Below are 21,652 nucleotides of genomic sequence, written 5' to 3'. Positions count from 1 at the left end.
TCCTCCGTTTAAGGAGGCTCTCTGAAGTTTCTTATTCTGTCCCACGCAATATGTTTTCCCATTTAGGGTGCACATTTCTAATTTGTTTTTATCATAACACAATTTGTTTACTTGTAAATATCCCACAAAAGTAGATTCCCTTTTACTCCCAATCCACACTGTTTTGTTACAATCTTTACAAGTGGGGATTAGAGGCAAGTTACTTAGCCCTCTCCTTTTCCTCGACATTGCCATTGGGTTATTGGTTTTGTTTATCTGGAGCCCACTATTATATTTGCAGCCCCCTCCCCCTTGCAATTTGGGACAGTCTACTCGTACCCTGGATTTTGAGACTTGGTCCCAGGCAGGCTCTAATTGAACCTCCTGCAGGTCAGTTCCCTTCCCCATTCCCTCCTTGGGGTTGGGGAGGCCATTCGTGGGGTACACTGCTAGACTCAGGATCACGAGGGTTACCCATAGGTGTATCCCTCTGCCCAACCCTACGCCTGTTGGGGTGCCACCAGTGGCAGGGTAAACCATCTTCTTGGCAGCAGGGATATTCTTCCGGGCCCCCATGGGTGCTCCTTTGAGCATACCGTCTTTTGTACTGTTCCCAATTGGCTACTTTTATCTGGTCAGCTATGCAGGGTACTTTCACTGTCCTCCTACACTCAATTACTAGTGGTTCCGCCCTTTTATTCAATTCTTCCCTTATCCCGTTTGTGTAGTAATGGAACCACTCAAGAGAATCCAATTCAAAAAGGCCCGACTCTGTGGCAATGTATAGAAAAAGGTTTGTGAGCCTGTTCTCTTCTTCTAAACAGTTTTCACATAAACTCCAAGGCCTGGCTCCCCGGTAACAATGAGTCACCCAAATCTGTTTACAATACCCGCACTTAAAGTGAATAAATGGATGGCAGGGACACCCTGCCTGGTTACAACTTATCCGATAAGCGCTGGTCATTGGGTTTCCCGGTGAATCTTTAGCTTCAAATCCCCCGGAGCTGAGGTGATTTTCCACTGCGAAGAGCTGTCTTGCAGTTCAATTCTTTTCACCCGAGACGAGTGGTTCCAGCCTTTTTCTGCTGTTCTCACAGCCGTGTCAGTGGTGAGGAGGACGAGGAAAGGTCCCTCCCAGTGAGGTGACAATGGGGTTTCCTTCCACGTCTTGATTAGTACCGTGTCCCCTGGTCGGATTTTGTGAATGGCGAATCCTAAGGGTGTGCTTTGTGCTATTAGTCCGCATTTTCGGAGTTCCTGTAATTTTTTATTAATTAAAACAAGATAAGACTGGATCTGGCAATCTTCCACTGGAGGGTGTCCCACTGGCATTCCGTGTTCATATGGCATTCCATATAGCATTTCGAAAGGGGACAAACCAGATCCTGAATGGGGTTGAGTTCTACTGTTAAGGAGAGCTAAGGGTAGGCACTTTACCCATGACATCTTAGTTTCTAGCATAAACTTTGATAACTGGGCTTTTAATGTCTGATGCATTCGTTCTACCTGCCCTGAACTCTGGGGGTGCCAGGGTGTGTGATATTCCCATCTAATCCCAAGGGCATCTGCTAAGTGTTTCGTGATTTTGGATGTGAAGTGTGTTCCCTGATCCAAATCAATGGAGTCTGGGATTCTGTATCTAGGAATTATTTCTTCTAATAACCTTTGTGCTACCGTCTGGACTGTTGCCCTAGGGCTGGGGAATGCCTCCACCCAGTGGGTCAATTGATCCACTATTACTAATAAATACCGATGCCTTCCAATTTTTGGTAGTTTGGTGAAATCCACCTGAATTCTCCCAAAGGGGCAGTATGCTAAGGGACGTCCTCCTGGTGTAGCTTGCCTGATTCTAGATTTATTAATCTTCTGGCATACCATGCAACCTTGGACCTCCTGTTTTGCTAATTCAAAAATACCTTTGCATCCAAAAAATTTTAGGAATTGTTTGGCTAATGCCTGAGTTCCCCAATGGGTTTGGGAATGCAATCTCTTTAGTATTGTCCGGGCATAAGTTTTGGGAATTAATTCTCAACCATCAGATAGTCTCCATTTTCCTTCTTCCAATGTTCCTCCTATCTTTTTGAACTCCTCAATTTCTCTTTCCGTAGGGTGAGGGGGAAATTCCTGGGGGTCACCCTTGGGACTTTCAGGGATGTTAAGGGTAAGAAGAGCTGCCCTTCTGGCCTCCTGATCAGCTAAGTTATTTCCCCTAGTTCTAAACTGTAATCCTGTTTGATGTCCCTTTACATATACCACGGCAATAGCTTTCGGTTCTCTTATAGCCTTTAAGATCTGTCTTATTAAATCCTCATGCACTAGACTTTTTCCTCGAGTGTTTATTAATCCCCTCTCTTCCCAAATCTTTCCAAAAGTATGTACCACCCCAAAAGCATACTTGGAATCAGTAAAAATGGTTCCTACTTTTCCTTTTAGCTCTCTTAGAGCTTGTAATACTGCAAACAACTCGCATGCTTGAGCTGACCAAGAAGCACTTAATGGGCCTGATTTGATTACTTCCTCTGTTTTCCCATTTATGATGGCATAACCTGATTTCCTCTTCCCTTCTATGACTCTGGCTGAGCCGTCCACAAACCACTTTTCTCCCTCTTCCAGTTCCTCATCTTCCAGGTCTGCCCTTACCTTTGTTTGCAATTCTATTAAGTCAGAGCAATTATGTGTGGGCCTGCCCGGTGCTTCCCCCAAAAGAAATTCTGCTGGATTGCTAGCTTTTGTTGTCCTTAATTCTAATTCAGGGGCATGGATGAGAATGGCTTCGTGCTTTAAAAGCCTTGCATCCGTAAGCCATTTTTCAGCTTTTTGCTGTAAAATAGTTCTCACATTATGTGGGGTGTAAACTATGAGGGGAGCCCCAAACGTGATCTTTTTGGCTTCTTCCACTAATAGGGCTACGGCCACTATAGCTTGCAAACATGTGGGCCATCCCCTACTTACAGGGTCCAGTAATTTTGAGAGGTAGCCTACAGGTTTTCTGTCTCCAGCCCACTCTTGTATTAAAACCCCATGAGCTGTGTGATTGCTTACATCCACGAATAACTGGAACTTCTTGTTTACGTCAGGGAGGCTCAGGACAGGGGCAGTTATCAGGGCTTCCTTTAGTCGTTGTAATTCCCTGTCATCTTGCTCAGTCCATTTTACCTTTTCTGTGGTTAATTTCTCATATAGAAATTTTGCCTTCTCACTATACCCTTCTATCCATTGCCTACAGTAGCCCAAAAGCCCTAACAGTCTGGTGTATCTGTCTTTTATTCTTTGGGGGAGGTAACTCTAATATACCAGATACCCTTTCTGGATCTAACTTTTTCTTTCCTTTGATAATCCAGTGCCCCAGATACTTTACCTCTGGTTCGGTGAACTGCTATTTCTGCTTGGATACTTTTAAACCTTTTTGTCCCAAAAAGTTTAATAATTCAATGGTGCATTCTCTTACGTCCTCCTCCATTTCTCCAGCAACTAGCAGGTCATCTACATACTGCAAGATTTTTGTCCCTTTCCTGGGGGAAAACTGACTTAGCAATTGCTCTAAGGCTTGTCCAAATAGGTTGGGCGAGTCCACAAATCCTTGAGGCAGGGAGGCCCATCTCACTTGCTGCTTACGATTAGTTTCAGGGTCCTCCCATTGAAATGCAAAGAAGTCACGACTGCCTTCGGCTAAAGGGCAGGTCCAAAATGCATCTTTTGGGTCTATTACACTATACCATGTGTCTTCTGGGGGGACCCTATTCAGAATTGTGTATGGGTTTGCAACTACGGGAAATCGAGTTGTTGTTCTCTCATTTATTGCTCTCAAATCTTGCACTAGCCTATAACTCCCATCTGTCTTTTTAATGGCTAATATTGGGGTATTATGTCTGGACATACAAGGTTCCAAAATGCCTTTATTTATTAGGTCTTCTATGATAGGTTTTAGTCCTTGTCTCCCTTCTAAAGGAATAGGATACTGTTTCACCCTTATGGGGTCTTCAGGCCTTTCTATTTCAATTGAAATGGGGTTCATGTCCAGCCTTCCTGCTTCCCTTCCTGTATGCCACACTTCGGGTTAATTTTCTCTTCATCCTCGCAGGTTAGTTTATATATACTGATCACTATTCGTGAATCCTTTACAATTAAACTAATATCTAGTGCAACCATCAAATCTCTGCCCAACAGGTTATAATCAGCTTCCTCTACCAACAACATATCCCCTAAACAGACTCTATTTTCGGATTCAATCTCTACATCTTTTACTATGGGAACCCTAAAAGGTTCTCCCTTAGCCCCTATAACTACCATAAATACCTTGCTAACTTGGCATCCCGGAGGCAGCTGCTTAAACGTACTTTTCTCAGCCCCAGAGTCTACTAAAAAATCCATTTCTGTTCCCCTGGGTCCAATTTTTAAGGTTATCAAGGGCTCCCTTGATGTTAAGGACCCTAAAATGAAGAGCCCCCGACATCCCTAATCTTCCTGAAACATCTTTTCATCTCTCATTTCTTTTCTTGCAATCTTTTTTCATGTGCCCCTTTTTCTTACAATAAAAGCATTCAGGTCCCTCCCCTTGATTAACAGGGGTCCCTCTTTGCGGACGCACTGGTCCCTTCGAGGGTCCTCTTCTCAAGGTTTTTTCCAAGGCTTGAGGACGTTCTTGCTTCTGGGCTTCCCTTACAGCTGCTACCAGTACCCTAGCTTGTATTTTCCCTTTTTCCTCGTCCTTCCTCATGTATATTTTCTGGGCTTCCCCAAGTAACTCTTGCAATCCTTTCTCCTGCCACCCCTCGATTTTCTCTAATTTCTTCCGTATATCTTCCCATGATTTAGCTATGAACTGTATCTTTAGCAATACCTCTCCCACAGGAGGATCAGGATCCATCCCCGAGTATATTTGGAGACTTTTCCTTAACCTTTCTAACCATTCCGTAGGTGTTTCCTCTTTCCCTTGACATTCCCCAAAAACCTTGCTTAGATTCTGTCCCCGAGGTACCTCCTCCCTAATTCCCTGGATTATTATGTTTCTCATATCAATCATATTCCTTCTACCCTCTTCGGTTTGGGCGTTCCACCGGGGATCCTGGCTTGGCCATTTTTGATCCCCGGGGGTGCTCTGGGGGTTCCGGCGCTCCCACTCCCTTATTCCTGCTTGCCGTATCATTTCTCTTTCTTCCGTGTTGAACAAAGACCTCAAGATCGCTGTGAGATCCTCGTATGAGTATATACTGGTTCCCAAGAACTCATCCAGCCTCTCAGATACTCCTAAGGGGTCATCCATAAGCTTTCCCATTTCCTTTTTAAAAGCTCTTACGTCGCTGGTATTGATTGGGACATTTACGTACCTGATAATTCCTGGGGCAGTCGGCACTTCCCGTAAGGGAAAAAGGTTTGCTCTCTCGCCTTCCCCTTCACTTTCTGCCTCATTCAATCTCTTGAGCTGCCTTCTAGTCCTCATAGTGGGTGGGGTATGCTTAGCCTCTAATGGAACAGGCAGTGCCAGGGCTGTGGGGCTGAGGAACGCCGCCAAATCTAGTTCAAGCGGCTGGGTGTCGAGGAGTGGGGCAGGGGTCTGAGGAATTTGTGTTAACCCCCTGATGGTCGGGGAGCTGGCACAGGTTCTAATGGAGGAGGGAGCCCAACCGGTGGGAATGGAGCCACCGCCTGTGACTCTGGGGAAGGGGCAGATGGAAGAGGTGAGGGTCCAGGGATCCCTTGCTCCGAGGGATACCTCAATCTTACGGGGTCTTAGGGGTTTCCCTGATTTGGAAGGGGAGGGGGCGAGGGCACTACGTAGGGCGGAGGAGGGTTATCTAAAGGTTCCCACTTATCACCCGAGGAGGATGTTGGACCCTTTAATTTTACTGGCAAAAGTCTAGCATCGATCCTTTCCCAGATCCGCGCATATTCCTGTTCCTCTTTACTTCCCCCCTCCTTTACATAATTCACTAGCGCCGTGCAAATCCATTCTTCAAATGTCCCAAAGATAGGCCATGTTACGTGGTCCTGTACTTCCACTCCTCCCCACACCTCCATACAGTAATGTATCATCTGTTTCTTTGACCTCCTTTTTCTTATAGGGCACTCGTCCCAATGTTCTAACATCCATCCAAAGGACTTTCAATTGGGATTTCAGGGATCCCTTTAATGGTTCCCTTTTTGGATTCCCCTGTGACCTTTTCTTTGTTTTACTTTTCCCTTGTCCCATGTTGTGGGTCCACCAGTTACTGGCCCTTTAAGGGTGATCGCTCCCTTTCGGGGTTTTCCCTGGTGATTACCAGCTCTCTTCTCCACTACTTACTCTCTCTCCCCTGGACCGTTCCTGGTCCTAGGCTGAAAAGTTTACCAGTCCCGGAACTCTTCTAAGGACATACCCTTCCCTTTCAGCCTTCCTGTGACTGATCCCCCTTCCGAAACTCCCCGAGTTTCTGGGCTTGACGTGTGAGGTGGGTGTTTACCCCCGAAACTTTTGCTTCCCCCGCAACCAACCACACCTCTCGCAGGGAAGTGGAACTGCGGTTTTGGGGTCCCACTCGCTTCGTGATAAAATCACGTCTCACTCACACGCTCGGTCACCCCCACTCAACCACGCAATACTTACGATCCTTTTCCTGCGTGGGTTCTTCGTGCATGTAGATTTTTACGAGTTGATCTTTTCTGCCGCGGCTCCGGAGGTTCTGTTCCCCAGACCTCCCCGAGTTCCCTGAGAGCTCTGACCTCGCCTATCTTCCTTTTAAGTGTGGCTTTTGTTTTTAAGTCCGTCGTGTGGTTGATTGGTTCCACCCAGCCTCTATCGGCTGTGCCAGGCTGCTGAATTCAGCAGGGCACCTCCTGGTCAGAGACAGGGGTCCGAGGGTCCCGGTATCACTCCAATCACGTCGGGGTCACCAGATTGTAATAAATATGATTCACCAAATTCGATAAATCAAAATTTTGGAATTTTATTGAGAGACAGAATGACAGTCTCGGACAGCCACAATTAAAAGGACAGCGTCGAGCCCGGGATTGGCGCTGGGTGAACACAGTAACACACTTAGCCAGTATGTTACCCCCCATGTGTTACCTCCGCTGAGGTGTAGCGACCTGGTTCAGGAACGACACGGCAGCCACACCCAGGCTGCTCGGACCACCAGCTCACAGACACCAGTGTGGTGGACGGCTAATGGCATTTATTAACTGGCTACATGGAGTTATAAAACCTCTGTTTGCTACATCACATCCGTCTGCTTACGTTACAAGTTAGGTATTGCTTACCTTATCAAGGACACTAACCAACTAAGAGTTGAGGGAGGGGTTCTGTCTGCCCGTACAACGCGATATCTTCCGACCGCCTGTCCCTAATCTCCCACACCCATGTTCACATTTCTGGCTTGGAGCAGTCTCTTTTTATACACTGGATCGCTGAGAGAAACTCAGGACTTCGAGGTTCCTCCTTCTGAGGCAGCCTCATTAGACATTCATGTTCCAGCTCTGGTGATTCTGAATAGGGTTGCTTGAGAAGACAATGCCTTTAATGGTCGAATCCAGGTGTGGCGTGAAGATGTTAATTTCAGGAGGAGATGGATGAGATATCGATCTGATGTAATCATCTGGTTCTCCGGGCTCTCATCTCCTTTTTCTGTTGTCTTTGTTCTCCCCTTAACGATTCCCGGCAGAGGCATCCTCATATCTCTTTTTCTGGTAATTCCAATCATGGTTTCTTCGTGTCCCTCCTATGTCTTTTCAGGCAAAAGAAATTCCTGTACCCTTCTCCGGGCCACTTTCGTCTGAGTTAACTCTTAGCATACTGGATTAGAAACAAAACTTATACTTATAGGGGTTGAATTACATTTTACATCTTTTTAACATGAATTAACTTTAGGACATATATCACAGTGACCTTGAAGCAATTTATCTACCCGCATCTATTATATGAAAAAGGAGTTACTCCTCTGTGGGAGTGCGTGTGGGATGGGGACCCTTGGGGGCTTCTGCCCTGTCAAACCTAGAGCTAGGAAGCCTGTCTGGACTTCCCAGCTCTGCCACTGAGTGCAGCAGGGCTGGTAGAGCTGCACAGCCTCTTGGTGGCTCAGTTTCCCCATCCTCTGCAGGTCCAGAATTGGAATGTGGGATCTTCGGAGCTCCCAGGGTGCAAGGGATTATTACCACTAGTAGTACCCATAATGGGAATATTGGAGTGCTATGTGCTGATCATTTCTGCTTTGCATTTGATGAGAATTGAAGTGTACCAACCCTCTATGAAATATTTTCCCATCCTTTGGCGACAGGTGCTGTAAAAGTGGAAAGTATTGTTAGGAAAATTAATCCACAAACACCAGAGGTTTATGTCCAAAAAGGAGACAGAGGAGTCCTTCTACTTTATTCAAATAAAGGGAGAGGCCATGGGGCATTTCCCCTGGGGTCTCTCGGATTTTTGGAGGACGCAGCCTCTTTTTTATCCTAATTTCACGGCCGCATTTCCCTCTCTCTTTCCCCATTGGCTGAGGTACTTGAGAGGTACAGACTTCTTGAAATGCCTAAGACCTAAGATTCCCCTTTTAATGTATAACCCCCCCCTAATTTTAATTCTTATAGGATTTATGGGTTTTTCCCTATTGTTGCTTTCATCTTTCAATATCCAATTTCATTTACAAACAAACCTTGTAAAGGCAAGTATCTTCTTTTCCATTCATCAATCAGTAGAATCCTTCCCATTGTTTTTTTTGTCTCTCAGTGCTAGTTTTATCTACCAGCAGACCCAGGGCTTGTTTGTGAAGACAAATCTTGTCATTCCTCTCAGTATTATTATTATTGCTTTTTGTGCAGTGTCCTCTTTTGATGCCCAGAACCATATATATATATATAAATAAACTTTTTTAATTTCATGACTGATTTGGTTTTATATTTCAATACTTACAGTGGGCTCCGGCACACCCCGGCCCCGGAGGCTCCCTCTGCTGTGCCCCGCTAGGTGCAGGGGAGAGACCAGCCGCTACTCACCCTCGCCATGCTCTCGGAGGGGCCCTCCATCCTGGGGCAGGGGTGGAGGTTGGGGAGGGGGAACGGAGACGGGGGGAGCCACAACCTTTCAGCATCCCCAGTCGCCGATTGCGCATGGCGCTGAGAGGTAAATATAATATATAATTTTTTTTTTTCCCCTGCAGCGACACGGTGTCTAGACGCCCACGTGACGGCACCGAGGCCGAGCCTCTGCCCACTGCGAGCCGCCGCTGGAGCCGGGGGGGGGGGGAGCAGAGCGGGGGACTGAGCGGAGGAGAGGGGGCGCAGGCACCGCGCCACCGTCGGCTCCGCTCCCGCCTTGCCCCGCTCTGCAGCCAGGGCTCCTCTCTCCGGCAGCAAGGAAAATACGGAGGCGCTGGTGCGGGGAGGGCGGCACGTTGCAGCGAGTGGAGGGAAAGAAAAAAAAGAACAAAAAACCAACAATAAAAACAACAGAAAAACAAAAACCCAAGCCAAGAAAGGAAGAAAAGGAAGAGGAGGAGGAAGAAGGAGGGGGGGAAGGGAGGCAGGCAAAAAGGAGGTGAGAGGAGGAAAAAAACCCAAAACACCGAAAGAGAGGCGCCAGCAGCAAGGAGAGGGACGCCAGTTGGTGAGCAGCCCCGCATCCATGTAAGCACCGCCAGGAGCAGCGGGCGGCTGGCTTGGCTCGGCGCGGCTCTCCCCGCCGCGGCACGCTGCTGGGGAAGGCAAGGAGGAGGGGACACAGCCCCACTTTCCTTCCCCCCCCCCCCCCCCCCCCCCCCCTTCCGTAGCAGTCGGATCAAGACTCCGTGTGTGTGTCCATGTGGATTCAAATCTTTGGAAAAAAGGAGGAAAAAAACCCACTTCGACCACTCCCTCAAGACGACCTGGGCTTTAAAAAGGGATACAACACCGGATGCGCTTGTGCGTCTCTTTTGTGACAGATGCTTAAACCGACGTCCAAACCTTAGGGTTGTTGCTTCGGTTCTTTTTAATTTTTTTTTTTTTTTTTTTTTTTTTTTTTTTTTTTTTTACTACACACTCTTTTGGCTCTCTTTTTATTTTTTATCCTTTGATTCTGCCCTGCCGTATCCCTGCCTCCTTATCCCCCCGCACTCCCTCCCCGGCGTGGCGGGTTGATGGGCTCCGCGGCCCCTGGGCAGCCGCGGTTCTCCCGCCGCTCCGGCCCCGCTCCGCCGTCGCACAGGGCGGCGCGGCGCCGACAGCCTTCGCCCGCCTTCCCCCGTGCCGGGCGCCGCAGGCTCTAGACGGGCTTTTTATTTTTCTTTTCTTTAAGGGCAAAGCCGAGGCGAGCGGCGGCTCGTCACTTCCCCCCGTTTGTTTTTTTTTTTTCTAATTTGATTTTTTTTCCTCTCGCGGGCGCTCGCAGCGGGCGGAGGCGCGGCCGGCGCAGCCCGCCGCAGAAGGCCGTGGGACCCGCGGCCCCAGCGCGGAGACTGGCGCGTGTCACAGCCCGCCTTGGCCCTGCCGCCTCCCGCCGCTATCCGCCGCTGCGTCTCGGCTCCCGGCTCCTTCATGCGCAGCGGGCGACATGTCCGTTTTGTAGCCGGAGCCCCCTCCTCTCGTCCCGTATGTTCAGGACCAAACGTTCGGTGCTCGTCCGGCGGCTCTGGCGGAACCGTGCACCCGGCGGAAAGGAGGAGGAGGACGACGAGGCGGGGGCGGCGGCGGCGGCGGCGGGCGAGTCTGGCGCGGCCGTGGCCGAGGCCCGGGCGCCTGTCTGTGGCGGGGGGCGCGGGTGCTGCCCGAGCAAGACGGGCCGCAGCGGGCGGGCGGAGGCGGAACTGAAGGCGCTGACCTACGCCGTGCTGAAGCGGCTGAAGGAGCGGCAGCTGGAGGGGCTGCTGCACGCCGTGGAGTCCCGTGGCGGGGGGCGGACCCCCTGCCTTCTGTTGCCCGCCAAGGCCGACTCCCGGCTGGGCCAGCACTGGTACCCGCTGCCGATGTTGCTCTGCAAGGTGTTCCGCTGGCCCGACCTCCGCCACTGCTCCGAAGTGAAGAGGTTGTGTTGCTGTGAATCCTACAGCAAGGCTCACCCCGAGCTTGTCTGCTGCAACCCGCACCACCTCAGCCAGCTCTGCGAGCTAGGTACGGCGGCGGAGGGAGCAGGGGTACGGGGGGATGGAGGGATGAAGCCCCATTCGCCTTCTAGTCCACCAAATTTTTTCCCCTCTGGCAAAAAAACCCAAAAAACAAACAAGAAACCCAAACAAACAAAAAAACCACACGAAACCTCCTTTCCGTTGCCCTGGTTTATGTTTTGGTTGGTTTTTTTTTCTATTTAGGGGAGGGGGTGAATTGCCGCCCCTGGGGCCCCGGAGCGGCAGGCGGAGCAGTCTCGCCTCTGCGGGTGCCGGGAATTAAAGGCCGGACGGCCCAAGCGCTGCTGCGGCTCCGCCGAGCCAAGGCCGCCCCGATTAGACAGCCCGAGCAGTAGATAGCAGGGAGGCTGGCACCAGACGGCCCCTTTTGTTTATCTGACAGTTAAATATCAAGGCAATCACCGCCTCTGTCCTGCCTCCAACCCCCAGAGCTAAGACAAACAGTTTTGCTAAAAGAATGCCACTGTTATCATAAATTCATTTTTTTCGGTTTTTTTTTTTCTTTCTCATGGCTCTGCCTTTATTTTCTCTGTACTTTTCTAATTCCAGAGTCTCCTCCTCCACCCTACTCCAGATATCCAATGGATTTTCTCAAGCCAAGTGGTAAGTGGACTTTTTGCAATGCAGACTACAGATAAAAGGGAAAACAGCCCCTTTCTTAGCTAAGGGAAACATCTCCTGCCTTTGTCATGCATTTAGCTTTTGGGCTGCTTGCCTCTGTGCTTCTTGCTACTCCTTGAAGAATTACCATATAATTAACATATAATTTATCTAAAATACCCTCTGCACAAAGTAGGATTTTAAAACTTTGGCAAGAAACTCTAGGAGGGATTGCAGTGCAGCTCAGGCCTGCATTTCTCGAGTCAGCCAGGAAAATCATGGGGTCCAGTTGGAAATGGCAGTGCTCCTGCACACCTGGGTGAATTTATGCTGGGAACCAGCATAGCATTTCCCTAATACCTGGGAATCCCAATGAACCTTGATAAATGGACTTGTTAGAAATCTTTTTCTTTTTTTAAGCAATCTAATCCCACCTTGTCAGGTTGAAAAAATTAGGAAAAGGGGTTGAAATTTTTTTCTTGATTTTTTTTTTTTTTTTTTAGCACAGCTTTGCATGCCTGTTGTTTGTAATTGAATGTCAGGGTGTCAGGGGAGAAGCCCATTTGAGGCTGGCACCAGCTCTTCTGTGATTGCCTGCATAAACGCTTGGTTGGCAGAGCTTGCCCCAGGCAGAACTTGCAGGGTGTGAGATAAATCAGTCTGGAAGGAGGAGGAGATGTGGGGAGAATCAGAAACGGGGAGAGCTCAGGAAGGAGCAGCTCCCTGCTCCTCAAGGATTAGTGGATCTGGAGTGTTGGCTGGAGCACGGTGGTCTCTGTGGTCATGTCTCGTGGTACTGTCCCATGGTCATGGCAGTCAGGAAGGGCATGGTGGTAGATAGAGGCAAAGAAGACCAATACTAGGTTATTGTTTTTTGGGGATTTATTTTTTTTTTTTTCCAAAAGAGCAGTTTCTGTAAAATTGTTGCTCATGAGTTCCTTGGGACTAAAAGAAACCCCAACCTTGAGGTTGCTTTGGTACCGTGTGGGGTCCCATCTTGCCTACTGCTCCTTTGGAGGCTGGACTGTTGTTTTTCCCCCCTTTGCAAACTTTTAAAAAAAATTTATAAGTCTTTTTATGACTTGTGGAAATAAGCAAAGATGTTTAACAAAAAATTGGGTCGCAAAGCATGAACTATTTTGCCTCAGCATGAAAAAGCCAGGAGAAGCTGCAGTTGGCAGTTCTCTCTGAAACGGCGCACAATTGGTGGGTTAAGATTTTCAAACATGCAATTTAAACAGTTCAGAGTGAACAAGGCTTTGGACAACTGGATTTGGGGTGTTTCTAGTTTTAGAGACTGATGTTGTTGGCTGAGGACCCTTTTGAGATTTTGATGGGTTCTTTCCACGATGGCCTGACCTGTCGGGGAGTAGGGGATGCCGGTTTTGTGCTCTACTCCCCATTGCTGCAGGAAGCTTCTGAACTCCTTGGATGTGTATGTGGGTCCATTATCAGTTTTTATTGATTTGGGGATGCCCAGGAAGGAGAAAGCCTGTATTAGGTGTTTCATGGCATCACTAGACTTCTTCCCTGTGTGGGCAGAGGCATAGACAGCTCCAGAAGAGGTGTCCACAGATATGTGGACATACCTTTGCCTACCAAAGGACATGATGTGTGTCACGTCCGTCTGCCATACCTCACAGCTCTTCAATCCCCTGGGGTTTGCTCCTGCACTAAGGGCTGGTAGTGCATGTTGCTGGCACGAGGGACACATTGACACAATTGCCCGAGACTGTTCCCGAGTTAGGTGGAACTGGCGAACTAGGCCTGTGTTATAGGTTAGTACAGTTTAGTGTTTTAGTTATAGAAGAATGTAGAGTGATTTTCTGGGTTAGGACTTGGAAATTGCTTTAGAAAAGACAGGGACCTGTTAGAGGGTTAATTAGAATATTAGCATCTGTTTTGACTATTGAAAATTGTCGGTTACGACTTTGGGAAGTACCATATAAAACCCCTTAATTTCCTGTAAGTAAGCCTTTTCCTTTTTTCATTTGGCCAGAGAAAAACAAGTAACATCAAGTTAAGCCTGCTGCTTCCCCCCCTTTGGGGGGGAACTGGCCTGAGGCCTGGCCAGATTCTATCAGCTCCTGGGTGGGGGGAGGGAAGGAGAGGTTGCTGCTTTACAACAACTACTTTCTCCAAAGTTCCCTAGAGCAAGGAAAGATCTCTGCTGGCCCCCTGATAAGAGCTATAAGCACTATTTAGGCTGAGGCCGCCCGATTTACACCAAAAAGTAAGCCAAAAAAGCATTTATAATCCTACCTAGTTTTTTTTTTTTGTGATTCTGGACTGCCCAGGTGCTCTAATCTCTAATGTTTCTTAGTAAGTTCTTCCTCCCTCACCATCGAGGCCTTGAACATCTAATACCACAAGCTACCACAAGAAAAAAAAAGACTCTGAGCAGATTTAACCATTTCCTAACAACATAAAGCTTCCAGAACTTAGCCCTTCTCTAAGAAAAGAAAAAAAAAAAAAAGGACAGAGTAAACATAAAGAAAAAACAGCATAAAGTCAGTAAAACAAAAATGAAAATAGTATTAAGACAGAAGATTAAAAAATGAGTTGTTCCATTCTTATTTAAGCCATAGAAATAACCTCTATATTTAGATTATTCCTTTAAATCATAAGAAAAATATACATTTAGAGAGATAATTGTTTAAATTTGTATATATATTTAAGCAAAAGTGTTTGTAATAAACTAAGTAATGTTAATCCTGTAAGATGCTTAAACAGAGAAAAAAATAAAAAACCCTCTGCACCAGTAAAAAAGTGAAAAAATATCTCTACCTTAAGATAAAGAATCCTTTGCCTTTAATTATTCATCTTTAAAAAGTAACACCCCAATATGCAAAAGTCTAAGACCCATGACCTATAAGCAGCTCAAGAACCTGCTAATAGGAGAAGTCACAAAGGCAAGTTTTCCTGGGTGGCTGTTTTTGTAACAGTTAAAAAACCCACAAGAAAACTGTTCTAAGTTATCAATAAGATCTATAAATCAAAAAAAAGACTTTTCTCCTAAAGAATTAATAAAATACTATTGTCAAATAGTAAAACTAACTGAAAATTACAAATTTTGTCTCTTTACGTTGTTTTATAAAAAAGTAAACAGTTTGTAAGGGGAAGGAAAAGTATTTTTAAAGTTTCATTCTGTTTTGTTTTAGTTTTTTTTCCCAACTTTCTTTTTCCATTCTTTCAATATATGTTAATAAAACTATTTATTAATTTTTAAAGTTACGCCTGCTTTACTTTTCCCCTAGTCTCTCTCCCACAAAAAAAGAATAAGTACTAAGACCAGAATTTAATGAACATAAAACCACTACAGCCCGGTGCATTCTGATGAAAAAGGTGGTGGCCGATCTTGGCTTGTTTGAAGATGTTTGGGAGTGGGGCCATCTCCACAGGCACAGCAAGAGCATCAGCCCTTCTGTTGCCCTCGGCTATGAACCCTGGCAAATCGGTGTGTGATCTGATGTGCATACATAAAATTGTTGCTCTCGATGGGAGACTAGATTTACTAGTTTTGAGAGCAAGTTGAAAAGTGCAGTGTTGGAGACCTCACTCAGTACAGCCTGCTCAGCTTTGGATACTACACCTGCTACATAGGCCGAATCTGTGACCAAATTGAATGGTTCAAGAAGCTTTTCAAAAGCTCTAACAACTGCAGCCAACTCAGCTACCTGAGGTGATCCTTCCACCTCGACAATATCTTTTTCTCACTGCTGAGTTTGAGGATCTTTCCAAGTTATTACTGCCTTGTGAGATGTTCCAGATGCATCTGTAAAAACAGTTAAAGCCTTTTAAGGCCTCCTGCTATGAACACTTTTTAATGATAATTTGAACTGAATTTGTTCTCTAAATAATTTGTGAGCAGGCCGATGAATTGAAATTTGACCTGTGTAGCTATCCAGAGCAAACTGCACAGCTTCATTTTCATGAATCAGGTGCTCCAACATTGCTTTTGTGATTTGGCCTGAGTTTACCTCAATTGGGATGTGAATGCACTCAAAATCACATCCTGCCAACTCCCTGGTCCGGGTCCTGGCTTTCCGGATCAATTCTGCTACCAGTTCCTGTGGCCTGGTCATTCTTTTGGACCGGTGGTGACTGAGGAAAACCCACTCTATGATTAAGAGGGGATCCTTACAGTCTTTGTCCTTTTTTGATTTTTCCACTTTTTCCCACTGAAAGATCATCCCGTGTATGTGTGGCGGTTTGCCTAAAATGATGAATTTAAATGGCAAGTCTGATTTGCACCTGTTGGCCTGTCTGGTGGCCATACAGTCCTGTACCTTTTCTAGGGCTGCTCTTGCCTCTTGGGAGAGGGTCCTAGGAGAACTTAGCTCCTCTCCCCCTTTTAAAATATTAAAGAGGTGGTCTAGGTCCTCAGTGGTCAGACCTAGTCAAGGTCTTACCCAATTTAAAGACCCACACAGCTGATGGACATCTGCTAAGGTCCTGATGTTATTTTTGACAACCAATTTTTGTGGCACAATGGTCCGCTTACCAATCTCCAGACCCAGGTACTTCCAAGGTGGTATCCTTTGAATCTTTTCCTCCTGAAGCTCGAACCCTGCAGCAACCAAAGAATCGATTGTCAGGTCAAGTGCGTGGGACAGTAAGTCATCATTGGGGGCACACACGAGCACATCATCCATGTAGTGCAGGATGATGGCTTTTCTCGCAGCTGCGTGCACTGGGGACAGCAAGGAAAAGAGATACCACTGACAAATAGATGGCGAGTTTTTCATCCTCTGGGGAAGGTATTTCCAGTGGTATCTTTTCCTCAGGGCTTCTCAGTTGAGGGTAGGGACTGAGAAGGTGAAATGTGGGGCATCATCAGGGTGCAGAGGAATCTGGAAAAGACAATCTTTGACATCAATAATTGCCAAATTCCAGTTTTGGGGGAGCATTGCTGGGGATGGCATCCCTGGTTGAAGAGAACCCATGTCCTCAATGACATTATTAATTTGACAGAGTTCGTGGAGGAGCCGCCACTTGCCTTTGTTTGCCTTTTTTATAACAAAGACCGGGGAAGTCCACGGAGACGTGGTTTCCACAATGTGACCTTTTAGCTAGCTGTTCATCCACTAGCTCCTGAAGCGCCTTCAATTTTTCTTTACTGAGCAGCCACTGCTCTACCCAGACTGGTGAATCAGTTTTCCAATTGAGTTTCTGGGTAGGGTGCTCTTCAGTGGCCGCAGCCCGAAAAACCAGGGGGGCATCTGGAATGCCAATCGTGACCCCCCCACTGGGCCATCAGGTCTCTCCCCCACAATGGCCCTGAATAATCCAAAACAAATGGACACAATGTAGCCAATTGTCCGTTTGGCCCCTTAATTTGTACAACACTTTTTGACTGTTTTGCCCATTTCATCCCTCCTACACCTTGCACGTGCCCTGCCACGTTTTGCAGTTCCCAATGTGATGGCCACATCCTTTCTGGTACAATCGTTACATCCGCGCCTGTGTTCAAAACCCCCTTGATGTTTATGACTTCCCCACCATGATGGACCTCACACCATATTATGAGTTTGTCCCTCCCAATAACTCGTGTGGGGCAAACCTCAGGGTGTTTGTTCCTCATGATGTTTTTCTCAGGGAATGGGTCAGGTGCTGGAATTGCCTGAGCTATTATCTGCCTCTTAGGCAGAAACAAGTGTGGACGGACACAGCTCAGCCAGAGAACGAGTTGTTCAGGGTTTGATGAGACGAGACCTGGAAGGATCTCGGTCTCTCTCGGTGTGTATTTGGTGTCCCCAAGGATGACATACTTACTGCCAACTTGTTGCCAAGAGCCTGGCACCTGCAGATCCAATGAACCTAAATGCCAGTCTGTGTCACTTAGGTGCAAGGATTCTGTCAGCTGCAACCTAAAAGGCTTTTGGAGACATTCAGTGGTTAGATTGGGTCTGCTCACATCATGATCTGGAAGGGTCACATCCGGTGACTTCTGCTGAAAAGCAGAACTGGTTAAAGCAGGATTAGTTAGGTTAGCATTTACATTTTCTGGTTTTTTCTCCCCCCTCCTTGGACTTGCCCCATTTATGTCGGCACACTGGGCAAGCTGGTACTCTTCCTTTAGTTTTTTGAAAGATTCCCTTTGGGCCCTTGAGACCCCCCCCGCCCCCATTGTCCCAAAAGTCCAAAAATTGTCTCTTTAAAGGGCATTGAGATGCTCAATGTCTAGCCTGATCTCACAGGAGACATGTTGTTCTTCTCTTGGGCAGTGGTCGTGGCACAGGCACAGGAGGCATGGTGTCTGCAGCAGCAGCTCTTTGCAGTGGTCTGAATGCATCTCTGGAACTGTGGTTTTGGTGAGCTGTCATGAAGGGAACCTTCCTGGCACACACATGGAGCATGTCATCTAAGGCTGGAGCCGGTTCCATGGGCAGGCTGAGGATGGCTGCCTTGCACTGTTCATTTGCATTAGTCAGCACTATTTCCTCCAGGACCTGTTCCTGGGCTCCTTCCTCCTTAACCTGTAACTCGATAGCTCTGGTTAATTGCTCCACAAATTTTACGATAGGTTCTGATGGAAGCTGCTTTATTTTACTGTAAGGTTGGAAAGGCCCATCAGGCTGGATTAAAAAGAATGCTTTTGGAAGCAACATCTTTAATGCGCTCCAAAACATCTAAAGGAATTTCCTGAGCCTGCTTGAGTGCTGAGACCCATTCACCATCACCACATAGATGTTCTAATCGAATTGGCAAGTTGTTATTACCAACAGCTGTTTCAGGATTTTGCCAAAGCTCTGGAAGTAAATCCCTTAACCTTTTTTTCCACTCTCCTTCCTGAAAATATACTTCCCTCTAGCCATCCCCCCCGGGCTTTTGTTAGCTCAGTTATTCAGGAGTTTTAGGGAAATATATTTCAGAGAAACAGAATAAAGATTTCAAAAGAGTGACTCTCACCCCCAGGCTTCCGTCCAAGATTTTTTTCTCGATATGATGTTCCAGGAGCCCGAGAAGAGAGAGAGTGAACCAGGAAGAGACAGGGGTTTATCTAGTTTTGGGCCAAGGAAAGATATTGGCCCTGAGCCAATAGGGTCAGGGGTATGTATGATAGGAAGGAAGGGTTGAACTACATAGCACAGGTTTCAGGGGGACTCTGAGGGGAAAAACCATTCCTCAGAGGAACACAACATCTCCCCCTTTTTTGTTTAAGAACATTAGAAGAACATTAGGTTACACAGAATGTGGGTTTTCCCACCAATTACAATTGGTGGGGGAGTCAACCTGCTTTAGGTTTGCCAACTCTATGTGGTTGACTTCTGAGGTAGAAGGTATGAGACTATTAATAGCCTTGAAAATCAAACAGCGTAGGATCCCGAACGCTACTGTTACAAGGAAAAGAATAACAAGAAATAACAGAATTGTTTTAACTATAGAAGTCCACCACCCTGTAAGTCCCCAGCCTTTGAACAGTTCTTTGATCCAATCCTCAGATTCTTGCTTCACCTGTCCGATCAAGCTGTTCATGCTTCGAAGGGCAGCATGGATGTTTGGAGCCTTCAAGGTCAGGTTTAGGCAACATAGTCCTTCAAATTCCTGGCATTCATGTCCCTGAAGTAACAAGAGATAATCTATAGCAGCACGGTTCTGGAGAGTGGCCTGTCTGGTAATTTCCTCATCTTCTAGGAGAGAGCTGATGGCGGTGGACGTTAAATTTGCCTGTTTGACTACCCAGCACTCTAGATGGCCCAATTCACCTAGAGCTTTGGCTGCTGCGACCCACAGAAGGAACAGGGACACAGCAATTCTTTTTGACTTGGCCCAATGAAAAATTTCTGAATTACAATTTGGATCCAATTGGTCAGCACTTCTCTTTTGAATTTTGTTTGCCGATTTATTTTTGTGAGTCCATTCACCAATTAAAGTTTGGTTGGGTGTCAATACGGACAACCGCCCTATGGTACATGGCCCTCCTAAAAGCCGAGACGGAATTCCTGCCCATAATGGAATTCCTACCAGACAGGAGGACATAGGATTCTCTGTTGATGCAGTGGACAAACATATGTTTTCCTGCTGAAGTGTCTGTGCCCGGGTCACCCAGACCTTTTGACGCGGCTGAGGGATGATCCATGCAGCTGCCAGACTGTTCAGCAAAAACAAGATGACAACTTGTATGGGGTTCATCACAGGGTTGAGTGTGAGGTAGGTTTTCTCTAAAAAGAAAAACAAACATTTTTAAAACATGTTAAAAGTTTCTGTTTCTGCTGTGTCGCTGTGTCCCTCACGCCTAGCAGGCGCGCAGGCTAGCTCAGTTCTGCACTGCAACAGCGTGGATCGGTTGGGGTTACAGGCAGGGCGAGTAACCTCCTCCCGCTGGGTTCTTGGTTCCCCACAAAGGTGAGTGGACCAGATGGAGTTGCAACTGCGGCGACGGAAAAAGGGTCGACTCTCTTTAGGCAGGGTAGAAGGTAGTTTATTAAGGGGAGTCCGGCAAGGAGCTCCACCTCAGACCACTGCTGCCCAGAGAGAGCATAGATCAAAGCCTTGCGGCCACTTATAAAAGGGGGAGGATGCAGGGGTGGTGACAATGGGTCAGCCAACCAGGGAACACAGGGGTGTAATATGGGGTGTCAACTTCTAAACCATTAACAAATCACAAGAGGGGAGGAGGGGATTCCCCGGGCACCAGCCTATCACTCGATTCCTCTCCTGGATCTTTCTAGAATCCAGGGAAGGGTCTTGAAGTGACAGACAGGGCGACCAAGAGGAGAGAGGGGGGATTGACAGGGACAGGTGCAGGGAAGGAATGATTGGCATAAAACGTCTGGTTATATAACCAACTCATAAGGGGGAAAACTATTACAGAACACAGGGGGGTACAGTGGACTAAACCATTACAAAAATAACTTAAAAATCTTACAAAAATAACTTAATAAACCAATTCTTGCACCACTACACTGCTGGAAGGAGTCCACATCTAGGAAGATTCTTTTTCCTCCATCCGGCGGCATCTTCTTTTGGATGCAATGGCTACTTGCCTCTTATCCCCTTCTGCAGGAGCTGGATTTTTAGGGGACAAAAGGTTTCACCCACTTCTGGGGAATCCACTGAGGGCCTGAGGGAGTGACCACGCATGCATAGCCACGACCCCAGGTCACGAGCTCATAGGGACCTTTGGTTTCCCAAGTTTCTGGATCCCTAATCTTGACCGGTGGACGCTGAGACAATTTGAACTGATTGCCACTGTTAAAATGGCATACCACTGGTGGACTCATGTTTTCAAATGAACAGTTCAGAAAATTGATGGTAAACATGGCTTTGCAGAGTTTCTCATGTGGAGACATCCACACAGTTGTACTACTCTGTCTAGCCAGGACCTGTTTGAGCGTCTGATGTGCTCGCTCAACCACAGCTTGACCTGTGGGGGAGTGAGGGATGCCAGTTTTATGTTCGACTCCCCACTGCTGGACAAACTCCAGGAACCCCTTGGATGTGTATGCTGGGCCATTATCAGTTTTGATTTCTTTTGGAATCCCCAACACTGAAAAAGCTTGCACTAGGTGTTTCTTGGCATGTTCAGTCTTTTCCCCTGCATGGGCAGAGGCATACACTGTGCCTGAATGTGTGTCAATGCTTACATGAACATATTTGAGGTGTTCAAAACTAGGAATGTGTGTGATGTCTGTCTGCCATACCTCACAACTGCCAAGGCCCCAGGGGTTAACTCCCATACCCATCGATGGCATCGCCTGGACCTGGCAGCTGGGACAGGTGGCCACAATGGCTCGAGCCTGGCTCTGTGTTAGCTGGAACTGACGGATCAGGCCTGGTACATTCTGATGGTATTGTTGGTAACTCAGCTTTGCCTGTTGGAAGATATCAGGGAGACGTGCATTTTCAACAGGTGCAGCAAGGGAATCTGCCTGACGATTCCCCTCTGCAATTTCACCTGGCAAATCAGTGTGTGATCTTACATGCATCACATAGAATGGATGTTCTCGATGAGAAATTAAATAAATTAGCTTTGAAAGCAATCTGAAGAGATGTTCATTGTC

The 21,652-nt window shown here is 47.1% G+C and overlaps 1 protein-coding gene and 1 long non-coding RNA gene across 2 annotated transcripts in view; one reads left to right on the top strand and one right to left on the bottom strand.

Moving 5' to 3' along the window:
* Window positions 1–7,113: 7,113 nt before the first annotated feature.
* Window positions 7,114–9,017, bottom strand: LOC131378752 (uncharacterized). The gene is made up of 2 exons (XR_009208596.1): window positions 8,858–9,017; window positions 7,114–8,231 (listed from the first exon to the last, which is right to left on the bottom strand). It is a non-coding gene; the product is annotated as an uncharacterized LOC131378752 (long non-coding RNA).
* A 1,369-nt stretch (window positions 9,018–10,386) lies between these two features.
* Window positions 10,387–21,652, top strand: part of LOC120764948 (mothers against decapentaplegic homolog 7-like) — a 60,388-nt gene continuing 49,122 nt past the window's right edge. Inside the window, exons 1-2 of the mRNA XM_040089126.1 lie at window positions 10,387–11,031; window positions 11,595–11,648. Coding sequence (XP_039945060.1) covers window positions 10,515–11,031; window positions 11,595–11,648 — 571 coding nt within the window. The 5' untranslated portion in view covers window positions 10,387–10,514. The remainder of the gene's footprint in view (window positions 11,032–11,594; window positions 11,649–21,652) is intronic.

Source organism: Hirundo rustica, chromosome W (assembly GCF_015227805.2).
Source record: "Hirundo rustica isolate bHirRus1 chromosome W, bHirRus1.pri.v3, whole genome shotgun sequence".
Lineage (NCBI taxonomy): Eukaryota > Metazoa > Chordata > Aves > Passeriformes > Hirundinidae > Hirundo > Hirundo rustica.
This window is presented reverse-complemented; position numbering and strand designations above follow the sequence as displayed.